Genomic DNA, 14,597 nt, shown 5'->3' on the forward strand with positions numbered 1-14,597 from the left:
TATAATTTAAAATATTAAACTCTATTTTAATTTTTTAATCCTTACTTGAGAATATTAACAAATAATTTTAAATTTTAATCCCTGCTTTAAATACTTGTAATATATTTTCAAATTAAATTATACATACAAGTTAAACCAAAATTTACAATTTTAGTATCTATCTTAAAAAATCCAAAACATTATTTATTCTCCATCTTAAAAAGTTATTCTATTTTATAAAATAACTTAATTTCTTATCTTAAAATATAATAAAATACTTTCAAATTGCCAATCCCAAATTGTGAAATATTATGCTTTATTATACATACTTTAATCTCAAAATATCACTTTATTCAAATTTATGCATCATGTTTGAATATTTATATAATCAATTATACTTAAAAATAAACATAACTAATTATACATGATCATACTAAATGTTCACATAATTAATTATAATTGATTATGGAAGTTTTGGAGCATAATTCATGCACTCTACACACAATTAGTTATGTTTTTTTTTATCCCTCCACCATCGACAACAACAAAACTCATCCAAGTAACAACATACCAAACTACACATGAAAAAACTCGTCAATGTATGTCATTAATTACATAATAGAAGTAACATAGTCAACACCAATTATTTATGTGCTTTTCGAACCCTATAATGCTAACAAATAATGCTTCCAACAGCACGTGTAACGTGTAGAGGTACAATAATGTTTAACTCAAATTATGATTATCATATACTATAAAAAAAAATAAACAGTAATCGAAAAAATTAATTAATCATTATATTGATTTAATTTGATATCATCTTATAAACTAAAAAGTATTGATAAATTAAATTTTTATAGATTAATTTATAATCTAAAATATTAATAACTAAATTCTTTATAATTAATGATTAAATAACAATTTAAAAATTATTTTATAAAATTTTATTAATAATAGAAATTATTTTAAATATTAATAATTTTTAGTTTTTTAAACAATATATATTTTAATTAATATAATAATTAATTATTTTAATCTTTAAAATTAATTTTTATTTAATAATTTTTTATTAGAAAAAATTGTAATTTAATAATTTTCTTATCAGAAGAAATAAAATAACTTGATCACCCAACACCATAACCAAACTTTCTCAAGAGAAGCAAGGGTGTGAAGAATAGTTCATGTTGACAAATTTTTATTATGGTCTTGCAAGGACTCTTTAACTCTTTGATCAAGTGTTCACACTCTCTTCAAAAACGTGGTTCAAACTTTTGTACATTATACTTAAATTTCATAATCTTTGTAAAGTTCTCATTACATGGTCAAATCTAATGTGCACTCCACAAATAATATTATCAAGTAAATAGTCATATAAAAATAATGGCAAATATATTAAATCAACTCTTTTTTTCCCCACATTCCTTATTGATTAGCAATGAATGGAAAAGAACGATAAAACTCAAACTTTTTTTCTTCACACATCAATCAAAATAGACAACTTGACCTCTATTCCTAATTTATATATAAAACTTTTTATCTCTTCCCTTGATAAAATTTTGAAGTTTGGAGACTGCGATCCGTTACAGATTAAAAATTAGTTGTATTAGTTTTTGCATGTCTCTACTTTATTTTTAAGTTATATTAAAAATATTTTTAACAAATTCTAAAATTTTAAAATTAATATATAATATATAAATATAATAGAAAAAGCAATAAAAAATGAGTAAAAACTCCAAACTCGATTAAAAATGGTTAAATTTGTCAAAATTGGATATGAAAGAAAAATACGATAACGAATTTTGAGTTAAAATTTCCTTACAGAAATCATCTTATTTATTTAAAATTTTCTATTTATTTAGTAGGTTATAGAGATTATTGGATTCAATTATTTTGAAATAGGGACATTTTAATTTTTTAAGAGGAACGTGTATTATTTGAATTTTAATTTAAAATTTTGGTTAGAAATTTGTAGTGGCAGAGAAGAGAAGAGAGTGAGAAATATGAATTATGGATGCAATTACGTGCTTCCATTCAACACACGAAACGCAACACATCCAATTACCTTCTTCCGACTCATAACGTATTTTCATCATCTTCACAAACTCTATTTGCAATAATTCATCATACATTAATCCATGATGTCACGTTGTGAGCCACCTATGATCCCAATCATTGAACCAACATAACAAATCAGCGTCTCTTACATATCCTAACCACCTTCTAATCACACCCCAACAAGTGGCCCAATCATATCACTCCACGCACTTCAGCCACGTACGTCATTCCCACCCATGTTATCAACTGCTAATTACCACATTACCTTCAATCAAAAAATTTCAACTTATGGATTTTTATTATTTTCAAATAAACAAATACTTTCTAATTTTTGTTTTCTATGTTTATTTATTATCATTTCATACAGATACAAATAAAAAATTATAAAATAACACAAATTTTAAGTTATTTTTTCATAAACATTATATTACTATTATTATTATGTTACTTTATAAACAAAATTCTTCATAACAAAAATTACTCCAACTTAGGCTTTTCTTTACATATTCGAACACATCTTCGGCTAAAATTCATACATATAAAATAAAAGGACCTATCAACATACTTAATCAAATATCCTATTATCTAATTATTGTTTATCCTTGCATGCAGTTCAACAATAATATTTTCTTATACATATTTTAGGATTGACACATTATTGAATGAACATGGGATATTTTTTCTTATTAACATAAAAGATAAAGTTTTGTTCATCTCCACACATTGGGAGGTTTGATTTTACTCTCTAGGAATTTTTTTTTTTACTCAAATGATCCCTAGTTGGTTGAGTTTTTGCATGATGTTATTTTTTAAATATTTTTGTTGAAACGAAAAATGAGGCAGAAAGATTATATCATTTTCTCTTGTGTTTTCTCACACAAAAAATTACTTGATGCTTAAGATCTTGTTTGTCTTTGTGAATGTACTGTTCACAAGTAAAGAAATGAAAAGATATCTGTCATTTGGATCTATAATTTTGTAGAGAAGAGAAGGAAATTATATACATGTGAACAATAAATATCTTTTCCCTACAAAATGAAGATATGTAGAAGAAAAATCAAATCAGCATGTGTTGTTTTCAAATTTACCTTCATTTATTTTATTCTACTATTTGTAGTATTTTTTATTTTTCATTACTGTAAGGTTTTTTAATATTAAAAAATAATATTTTATTTATATAAGATGTGATTTATATTCTAATTTTATAATGTATGTTTAATATTTTTTAAAAATTACTTGATGTTCTATTTTTATTTAATTTGTTGTTGTGTTTATATTAATATATTTTTTTTGTATAATTATTATGTTTATGATTTATAATTTATTTGATAATAATTTGTTATGAAATTATTTTATATTATTAATTACATTATACTTTTGTAGTTGTAATATTTTTTATTTTTCATTACTACATTGTTTTTAATATTAAAAAATAATATTTTTATTTATTTATATAAAATCTGATTTATTTTTCAATTTTACAATATATGTTTAATATTTTAATAAATTACTTGAAGTTCTGTTTTTATTTCATTTATTGAATATTTTTTTTCTAATTATAATTTTTAAATTATACCTATTTACATTTAATATATATTTATTTTTTAATTGTAATTTTTAAATATACTTGTTTATTTTTAAAGACAAATAACTCGTTTCATTATTAATTTTTTTTTAATATATAAGAGTAAATTTATAAAATAACATTTTACACCTTAAAAAAAATTATTCTCTCACAGTTATCACATCATTCACAAACTCTCATAAATTTTTCTCAAACAACATTCACTCTAACATACCCCAATCCAAACAATCTCACTTTCTTCACATCCTCATACATTTATTTCCTTAAATCCTCACACATCTATTTCCTCAAATCCTCACACATCTTACATCTTTGTAATATCCAAATTTGCTTATTTTTTATATATTTAATTATTAAAATAACTAACTGAATAATACAACACTCCTTTTATACGATGACATATTATAAACAAATAATTGTACGAAATTTGACAACAAAAAAATTATTCTTGTATATTCTAATATATATTCAATTTCTGATATGAAAAAAAATAAAGAATAATATATTTATATTATTAATAATATGGAAAATACGTTGTTGATTCTTAATTAGTTAGACAATAAACATAAATTTTTTTAATATTTAATTAGCATCGTCATTCTACCTTTCCAAATTATAAATATTTTTAATTAAATTATATATCATTTAATAATTAATAAATACAATAAATATGTATAATCCATAAAGACTCATGTAGACGTCCAGGTTAATTAGTAGTAATAAATAAATAAAAGTTATCGTTTATTTATTTATCTCAAAAAAATTAATCTTAACTGAATCGCTTTTATTTACTATTTATTTAGCCCATCATTATAAAAATTGAAAGAAAATATGTAAAAAGAAAATAGAAGTGATATTAAAAAGTTATTTTTAAACCTAATTATACCTTGAAAAAGTGAGATTTGTATTTATTTTATATTATAAAATGTCTATATCTTTATTTAATGAGATTTCAATTTTTTTTAATTGCTTGTATTTTTAGGACGATAAATGATTATACACTAGATTAAAAGTAAACTTTAAGTATAATTCAATATTATAAAATCAATTCATAAAATGAGTTTTGCACTCATTTATATATTATAAAATATTTTTATCACTTGTCGATGTAAGATATCACTTGGGATATGATAAAACTAAGTGATGTTTTTTAGTAAGTAAGGCTTTAAAACATAAAGAAAATTGATTTTTTGAAACGTGAGTGATCACTATCCGTAAGGACTTATCCGATGTATTGCGCAAGTCTCCCAATATGCAACAAGAATTCCCTATCAATTTTTTAGAATCAGAATTAGCAAGTTATTCTTAAAAGAGTAAGACTCCAATAAAACTCAGAAAAATATTTATAATAAAATAAAAGAATAAATAAAGAGAGAGAATGAGAAAAAGGTGAGAGGAAGAAGAAAGGTGCATAGTGGGTGGGTTGAGGAAGGTGAAGAAACGTGAGTGAGAGACGTGTTTCTGAAGCAGATGAAACTCTTTTTATATAGGCAGAGAAACCAACAAATTTGTTGCAACTTCCCCACCCACGTGCTTCCGTTTCAGCATCTTAATCCAAAACTCTAGAGAAAATCGGAGGAGATCGTGCGAGGATCGTAGGAGAAGGAGGAAAGTTTGCATGGATGGAAAACCTATTCCTGAAGATAAGAGTCAAAGAGAAATCCTAACAGTGAAACATTCATTGGTTTTTTTTGAAAAATTGTTTCATTTTTACAATCTCTTCCACAATCTTTGAATTTTTTGCAACGACAACGTCTAGCACAAATTTTTCCCTAAAATGAAAGAACTTACATTAGATTATAAATAAATAGGTTGATGAAAATAAAATATAAATATTATAGTAAATTTGAGGTTTTTCTCAAGTAAAAACCTACCCGTTAATCATGTATGGAGAAGATAGTGTACATGTTCCTTCAAAGTTGGCCAAAACGGCTGTCGATTTGCCTTAATTTTTGAGTCATTAATTCCACCCAACAAACGATTTATGGTGAAATGAATAAGGTGTTGGATGCAAAGAAAAAAGGTGTGAAAGAGAATTAAATATTGAAAAAGGTTTAAAAAGAAAGAGACATGAAACCTCATTAATAAATGCACGCAAAAGACAACGCCGTCTTTCCACAACCAGAATCCATTTCTTTTTCAGACCACCCAATAATCTTTAATTCAAGTTTGACACCTCCACCTCAACGTATTTACCTAAATTTTCTATCAATGCCAACGTCCGAATACGGATTTCAATTACTAGGGTTCGGGTATAGTAGTATAGTAACACAGTACGCGTATTTCAAAAGAATACGCATAATTCTTTTATTTGTTGTTTGATCACTTGCAAATGTTCAATTATACAATAATTTTTAATATTTAATTATGTTTTGCATTTAGACATAATATATCATTAAAAATAAAAAAAATCTTTTAATAAATTGAAATTTCTTATTTTTAAATAAAATAACATTAGAAGTATTTAAACATTATATAAAAAATGTTTAAACATAAATCATAACTAAGTAATATAGTAAACTTATTTTTTTAATTTAAATTATATAATATGATTATTTATTGCCCATAAGATATATAAACATGTTATCATATTTTGAAATTGCGACTTTAACATACATTTATTAGTTATAAAAAAAGCAAATTATGTAAATCTTTATCGGAGACCATAATTTATTTATTTATATTTAAATTTTAATTCTGAATATTATATATATATACACCCACATATCATTAATCTTTTACCATTTTTCTCACAACATTTTCTTGTCATTTTTTTCATTCTACCACCTAGATATAACATAATTTATAACCATCCCTTTTAAAATTTAAGCACTCAAATATAACGTTAAAGTTTTCAAATATAATATTGAAAGCACAATCTTAAGTCATTCAAATATAAGTACCAACTAAAAACATATTAAAAACGCGATATTTTAATATAATAATTTAAAATAAATTTAAATTATATAAGTAAATTATTGAATCACATATATGTTGTGTGTGAGAGAGGCGAGTTAATTACTATAGTATCCATATATCCATTAAATTTTATAGTAAGTATAATGTTCCAGATAAATATATATTTATTCTATTTATTTGCAAATATTTTTTACATATATCATTAAAGCCGTGATACTAATTTGAAAACTGAAAGTGCCCTTTACAGTAAACATTTAACTTTTTATTTAAATTATATATTAAAATATGTTTGTTGTTTTAAAAATATCTTCAAATATACAAATATTCTGTATATAAGTATTGATTATAATTTAAAATTTTGCAAAAATAATGAATTATCTCTTACCCTAGGTCTGATAAAGAGGAATAAAAAAGTGTAAACAAAATAAATTTGTTCCATTAAAAGAAAGGAATGATGAGATGATCACATGATGAGATGTGACTTAATCATCTAAATTGTGTCCAACATGCTTCAAGGGAAAATGTAACAAGTAACACATTTTCATTTATATTCTCATTCATGTTACCTTACATACCAAACTTAATCAGTGGTTAATATGTTACAAACTTTTTTAAACGTTGACCAATTATATGGACAAAAATAGATTAACCAATTATGTAAATCATATAATCAATTGTTTCATTAAATTAGTTTCTCATTAACAAAACACCTACCAAACTTTCTCAAATCTCTGTTTCCAAATGCTAAATAATGCACTTTACACAGTGAAATGATAGTAAAGTTGTGAGTGTAATTTAGCATTCCACAAATTCTCTTTTATTTTATAAAAATATTATATAAAAAATAAATGTATTTAACATTTTAAAAATATAAAATGCACTAATATTTATTATATGAAGAAAATAGATATATTAGTAAGAGAATTTTGATGCTTTCGCTCTCTTTAATATTTCTTTTTACAAACTCTTTATTGCTTGTTACCAATTATTGAAAATATAAAGTATTCATTATATGCCTCACTTTTTATTTAAGGAAGTTTCCATGAGATTTTATAATTGAAAAACAGCATTAAAATATGAGTTAAAAATGTGTTATTTAATAGGTTATTTATCTATTTCTCTTTCAATAGAAAAACATTTATCTCCATATTTAATAAAAACTCTCTTTTCCTTTTTACGCTTTCTCCCTTTGTTTGTAAAATTTAACTTTTAAGTTAGGTAGAAATAATGAACACAGACAACTTTATATTGGATTTTTTTATTCGTTTGTTTGTTTTACTCATTTGTTTCGTTTGTATATACATAAAAATTAAGATAAGAAAAACTAGTATTATTTTAACTTACACACTTTTAGTGAAAACTCTTACACGTGAGTAATGATTTGATGATGAGTTGGTAATTGTTTAATTATTTGGTTTTCAAATATTATGGTTGTTTATATGCACTTGGATTTTACTTCATAACTTTTGAGTGGGTTTTTATTTTGAACATAGTTACATATTTGGAACGTGAAATAATGGCTTTATAAAATTTAGTGTTTAAGGTAAGATGTTGAATTGTTGTTGTGTTAATAGACTTTAGAGTTGAAAGTAAGTTTTTAATTAAAAGTTTGTACTTTTATATATATATATATATTAAATAATAACCTAGTTTTGGCTTGAATTGTTAATAATGTTAAAAAATGGGTGAGTCTTTTAACTTTTAAAAGTGACATCTTATACTCTTATAATTTAATGTAGATAAAATAAAGCTCTTATAATTTTTAGATGAAATGCTATTGTTTTAGGATAGGATTTTTTTTAAAGGTGAGAAAAATGTATATTTGAGTTAAGTAATTGTAGGTGAAAAAAGTTGAGAATGAGAAAAGTTTATATATATCAAATCCTAAATTTAGAATTTGTGATTTATTAATATATGCATTTCTCTCAAACGATCACTTATTACTTAATTATATCGTTAAAGTAATATTTAGGTTCTGATTTTTCATAAAATATAAATTGATATAAAGGAGTAAAGTCACGTAATACACTCATTCTAGGTTTAATTAAAGAGGGAAATAATTGTTGAAGATGGTTGCTGCCCCTTCAAGATATGTGTTTGATGAAGACATTTATGTACAATTCATGTATATTTTCTTTTTGCTTTAAGTATGTCTTAGGTATTGTTTAGAGGTTGTTTAAGAGTAGGCTTTTTGCTGAGTAACTCACATCTTAACCTCTGGCCATGTGATAAGAGCAAGCACAAAATTTCTTAAACTGTTTTTCACATGTTTTACAAAAACACGTTTACTGCATAAAAATAAATCTGTTCTTTTCTAAATAAACAGATTCTTTTTTAAACTGATGCTTTGGCTAAGTCTTGTGAAAATTAGATTTTGTGCATCAAGTATTTTGACTAAGTCTTCTACCTTTCAAAACGTCTGTGTTTTAATAGTTAAGCTTTTTATGTTATTGTTTTGAAAAATAAATCTGTTCATCTTTAAATGAATGGATTCTTTTTTAGTCTGGTGCAATGCTTATCTTAAAAAGTTTTTAGTTTTGTCCCTGCATTAGAATGGTTGACTAAGTCTCCTTCACATAACAAATTCTCTAACTGCTTTTGAAAATAAATCTGTTCTTTTTATTTTCAATTTGTTCTTTTTATAACAACTTTAACTATTTTTTTAAAATCTGTTATAAGTTGTTTTTCTATAAAAAGAAAACTTGTTCCTGCTTTTAAAATGAGATCATACATTTGAGAAAACAAGTTTTGCATCAGAGAATTAAGGATTTACAAAGAATTAGCCTTTGTTCTTTAAAGATTTCCAAAATCAAAAGTGTGCTGTTCTTGTTTGGTTCCAAAGCTTGGTGAGATGTGTTGCTACTGTTTAAGCGATCTGTTCTACTGATTTAAGGCAAATTTCTGCATCCTCCATCAGGTGTATTCGTCTCACATTTCATCTCTTGTAAAAGTGTGGTTGTAATCTCTTCTTGATAGATTTTCTTGAAGAGTGTGTGTGCTGAAATAGTGTTTTTCGTCAAGTGTATCAAAGTTCTTGTAGGGTTTAAGAACCATTTAAGAACAATGGTGTTTGTGGTTGTTTGAATTGTGATTTAGTGAATTTCACCTTGGGTTAGGTGAAGACTGGAGGTAGCTCATTGGAGTGAACCAGTATAATTGTTTTGTGTTCATTCTCCCTTAATCTCTGCACTCTAATTCTTTCTTATATGTCAGAAATTGAATCTTTTCAATTAAAAATAAATCTGTTTTTTCTGGGCTTGTTCATACCGTTCTTATTTTCTGGAAAAACAGTTTGATTATGAAAAGAAGATATATGATCTGTTAAATACCACTGGAACAGGTTGATTGTGATAGGTTACCCAATTGATTGTCAAGCTAATAATTGAATCTTAATCACTTGCTTAAAATTGAAGGTTGTTGTTTTTGTGATTCACTGATTTTCACTTAAATATCAGTGTGTGTGGCTTGCAAATCAATCTGAATAATCTTGAGAATAACTTGGCTGATATAAACGAGTTTCAAATATAAACAATGTCAAAATAAATCTGATCATTACCAAATAAATCGATTTATTTTCTGTGTACTGTGATAAATACTGATTCCGCGAGAAACTTGAACTTTGACACTATTAAACCCAACAATAATATCAATAATTAAATACTAGAATCATAACACGCAAACAAAATAAAGGTTATTCACCTCTATAAAGAGAAACAACTGATAATTAGAAAAGATACCCAATTATTCTCCTTTGTAAAGAGAAACACAAAGACACCCAATTAATATTAGGATTCTTCTATAACTCTGGTATCCAGCTTGGAACAAATATTCTTAAAATATTGAGGACTTAAAGCTTTGGTATAAATATAGTCAGTTGCTCTGTGGTGGAAATGGGAAGCAAATGGATGAGACCCTTCTTTAATTTTTCCCGGACTACGTGACAATCTATTTCTATATGTTTTCTACGCTCGTGAAACACTGGATTTGCTGCAATGTATCTTGCTGAGTCATTGTCACAGTATAAAAGAGATGGTTGCTAAAAAAGAACTTTGAAATCTTGAAGAAGATAAGTTAGCCATTGAATTTCACATGTAACAGCTGTCATTGCCCTATATTCAGCTTCACAATAACTCTTTGATATTGTTCCTTGCTTCTTTGATTTCCAAGATATGAGAGAATTCCCAAGATACACACTAAAACCAGTCATTGATTGTCTTGAATCATTGCAGGTGCCCCAATCACTATCACAAAATGCTTTGAGATGAACAGAGGTAGTGGAAGAGAAAAATAGACCAAGACTTGGAGCCCATTTGATATATCTGAGAATTCTAATCGCTGCATTATAGTGACCAATTGTAGGTTTAGCAAGAAACTGAGAAAGTTGTTGCACAGAAAACGTTATGTCAGGTCGGGTATTAGTGAGATACATAAGTCTTCCAATCAATATTCTGTAGGCTTGAATATCTGTGAAAGGAACACTTCCAGTAGAAGAGAATTTCTCATGATTATCAATAGGAGTGGGTGCAGGTTTGCAGGCTAAAAGACTAGCATTTGTTAATAATTCCAATGCATATTTCCTTTGATTTACCATTATTCCTGTCTTACTTCTTGCTACTTCTAGACCAAGAAAATATCTTAAATTCCCAAAATCTTTAATCTTGAATATCTGATTTAAGGCTTGTTTGATTCGAGCAATCTCTTCTTTATCATTTCCTGCCAATATTATATCATCCACATATACCAATAATGCTGTAAAAGATCCTTCAGAATAATTAATGAACAAGGAATGATCATTCATAGATTGAGTATATCCCATAGAAAGCAAAAATGATGATAGTTTGGCAAACCATTCTCTACAGGCTTGCTTAAGACCATATAAAGCCATTAACTTTTCCTGTGGAATAGAAGTAAATCCAGGAGGAGCAACCATGTATACATCTTCTTTCAAATCTCCATGTAAAAAGAAAGACATTGTTTATGTCTAATTGTTTCAATTCCCAATTATAAATAGAAGTTAAAGAAAGAAGCAACCTTATGGTGGTCATCTTTGCTACTGGAGAGAAAGTATCAAGGTAGTCAATGCCTTCTATTTGTGTATATCCCTTTGTCACTAACCTTGTTGTATACCTTTCAATTGTCCCATCAGCCTTATATTTTATTTTGAACACCCATTTGCAACCTATGGCAACTTTGTTCTTAGGCAGAAGAGCAGTCTCCCAAATTTGATTTGACTCTAAAGCAAATATCTCACATTGTATAACTTTTCTCCTTTGCTAGTAGCAATCATTGCCTTGGATTGATCACCAAAAACTTGTCTCTCTTGTTGTGTAATGAGAGAGTAAACTATATTCAAGGATGAATTATCTGATGAACTAACATGGTAAAGTGAACAAAGATCTTGTGAGGTTTCAACAACTTCACCCATAAATAAATGTAGCAACCAGAGCTCTGATATCATATTATAAAATAGAACAGAGATGAATAAAAGAGAACAAAGATGAACAAAAGAGTAAAAGGAAGACAAAGGATAGGAGAATTAATATCTCTTCTTTCTTATTATTGAAATCAAAACATGGTCTGAATATATACAAGTAGTATACTCATTCTAGGTTTAACTTAAGAGGGGAAAAATCAATAATTAAATACTAGAATCATAACACACAAAGACAAAATAAAGGTTATTCATCCTATAAAGAGAAACACAACTGATAATTAGAAAAGACATCCAATTAATATTAGGATCCTTCTATAACTCTGGTATCTGGTATTCCTATCCTTTAATAATAGTGTAAGTGGTAACAAATATTGTATGATGTATCATAATTACATTACTTCATATAATTTTTTTATTTTTGTTATTATATATATATATATATATATATATATATATATTGAGATGAGGATGAATAACGTTGAACCTTTTTTTATGTGATGAAATCAATGATGTTATTATGTGAGAGGTGATTGTTAGGAAAATAACTTGATCTAGGTTAATATAGTGTAAGTATTGATTTGTCGTGCATACATATTAGTTACCCAAATGTAGTAATAACTTGAATCACATAGAATAAGATACTAGTTAATGAAAAAATCATGAAAAATTTGTGTCATTTTATTTAACATACATTATCATAACTTGGTTACTATATGAATTAAGTTATAGCATTATAATATATTTCACATTGCCAATTTGAGAGTCTAGTATTCCATGTAATATATGACATTTATTGAAATTACCTTATCATAACTTGGTTACTATATGAATTAAATTGGGGCATGATAATATATTGGTTTTCATGTTGCCAATTTGAGAGTTTATTATTTCATGTAATGTATAACATTTATTAATCTTAAATGTTATAATTTAATATTGTATTATAGAAGAAAGTTCTCTTATTTTATTTCATCATCATATGTATGATTATGTAAGATTATTGGCAGACATGGAATATAATAAGTGTTTTCATATAATGAAGTGTGTATTTTTTAATCTTAATGTCTTATTATATTTCTCTTATTTATTTTTGTGTGTTATAGTTTATCATGCCTGTTATCAATCAATTATATACAAATTTATATATAAAAATAAAACATTATCTCTAACTAAAAAGTCCAAAAAAACATAACATAAGTTGTCGAAGAGACGTTGACACATACTACTGCAACTATGTGGTCAAGGAGGCATCAACAACATATGATCAAACGGGTCGATCACCAAAGACAATCAATTAAGCATAAGACATATATATGAAACCCTTCCTTAATCACAAGATTAACTTGGTAAGTTATGTCAAACACTAACCCACCTGCACAGGTACCTCATTATCCCTGTAAACGCACGTTCAAGAACAATACAAAGAAACACATTTCATAGCGATTAATATTCCAACCACAGTATATCGAACCCTAATTTGAACGTCAAAGTGTCTTTTTTATAGGTATCACACCTCTAATGAAAACTGAGGACCGCAGTCGAAGATTGAAATCACCAACCATCGAGAGAGACGAAGAGAAGAGACAACCCCTTACTGATTGTGGAAGAACAAAAATAATTTTGTATTATATAAAAATCCAAAACAAACTTATATCTCTAACCGAAAAATCCAATAAAATAAATTGTATTAATCTTTTTCTATAATGTGTATGTATATATATGTTTTATTTTATATATTTAGTTATATATAATGTTATTTAACTTATTTAGTAATGATAATGGGATACTTACAATTTAAGCCCTTTTAAGTTACCAACGACTTATTATTTCACTCGTGTTCACGTAAGAAGTCGTGATTCACAGCTAATCAGCTTCTAAATTTGTTTGTTTAATCAAACAAAAATCTAAAAGAGAAACTACAATTCTTAATATACTATTTTTTTAAATAGTAAATAGATTTCAATAGAATATGTATTTAAATAGATGAGAGAGAGCGTGATACAGGACTAGATTCCCAAAAGGCCACAGTTGGTGAATAATTAATGTAAGAAGCAATCCAAATATTAACAATTATTTTAACACTAGGCCCTTTAACTATGGATTAATTATTTTTTGTCGTAACAAACTAATCGACAAATGGCATATGGCGAACATGTGAGGGAAACAAGCTTCTGATATTTTCATATATGCTTCAATTTCAATCTAGACAATTTTGTGGAATCCATAAACCAAATTTTAATTTATGATTAATATTATGAGTTATCGTTACATTTTTGAAATTATATGTATATTCTTTTATAAACACTCTTTTAAACTTCAAAATTAATGTTTTTTTTAGGTCATCTCTTCACTCTTTAAAATTAATTAAGAAAACAATTATATAAATTATAAGTTATATTTTAATTAATCATTTATCTTTTAAACTAAAGAGTTCATTTGAATTTTAGAACAACATCGCTCATCAAATAATTTTGTTGAATAACAGGTGTCTGATACTTCCATTCAATCTCTTTAGATAAAAGGACAATTGTGAAGCTATTTAAGATTTAGAACACAGATATTAAACATTTTTTTTTACAAAGACTATTAAGTATATTGTACTGGTAGCCTAAAATCGAGAGGTAT

The 14,597-nt window shown here is 25.9% G+C and overlaps 1 protein-coding gene across 1 annotated transcript; it reads right to left on the minus strand.

The window, feature by feature from the left end:
- Positions 1 to 10,574: 10,574 nt before the first annotated feature.
- LOC137829001 (uncharacterized mitochondrial protein AtMg00810-like) lies at positions 10,575 to 11,510 on the minus strand. Its single transcript, XM_068635797.1, has one exon. It carries the CDS (start codon positions 11,508 to 11,510, stop codon positions 10,575 to 10,577), a length of 936 nt encoding a protein of 311 aa, XP_068491898.1.
- Between the last annotated feature and the right edge of the window lie 3,087 nt (positions 11,511 to 14,597).

This window comes from Phaseolus vulgaris, chromosome 7 (genome assembly GCF_000499845.2).
Source record: "Phaseolus vulgaris cultivar G19833 chromosome 7, P. vulgaris v2.0, whole genome shotgun sequence".
Taxonomy (NCBI): Eukaryota; Viridiplantae; Streptophyta; class Magnoliopsida; order Fabales; family Fabaceae; genus Phaseolus; species Phaseolus vulgaris.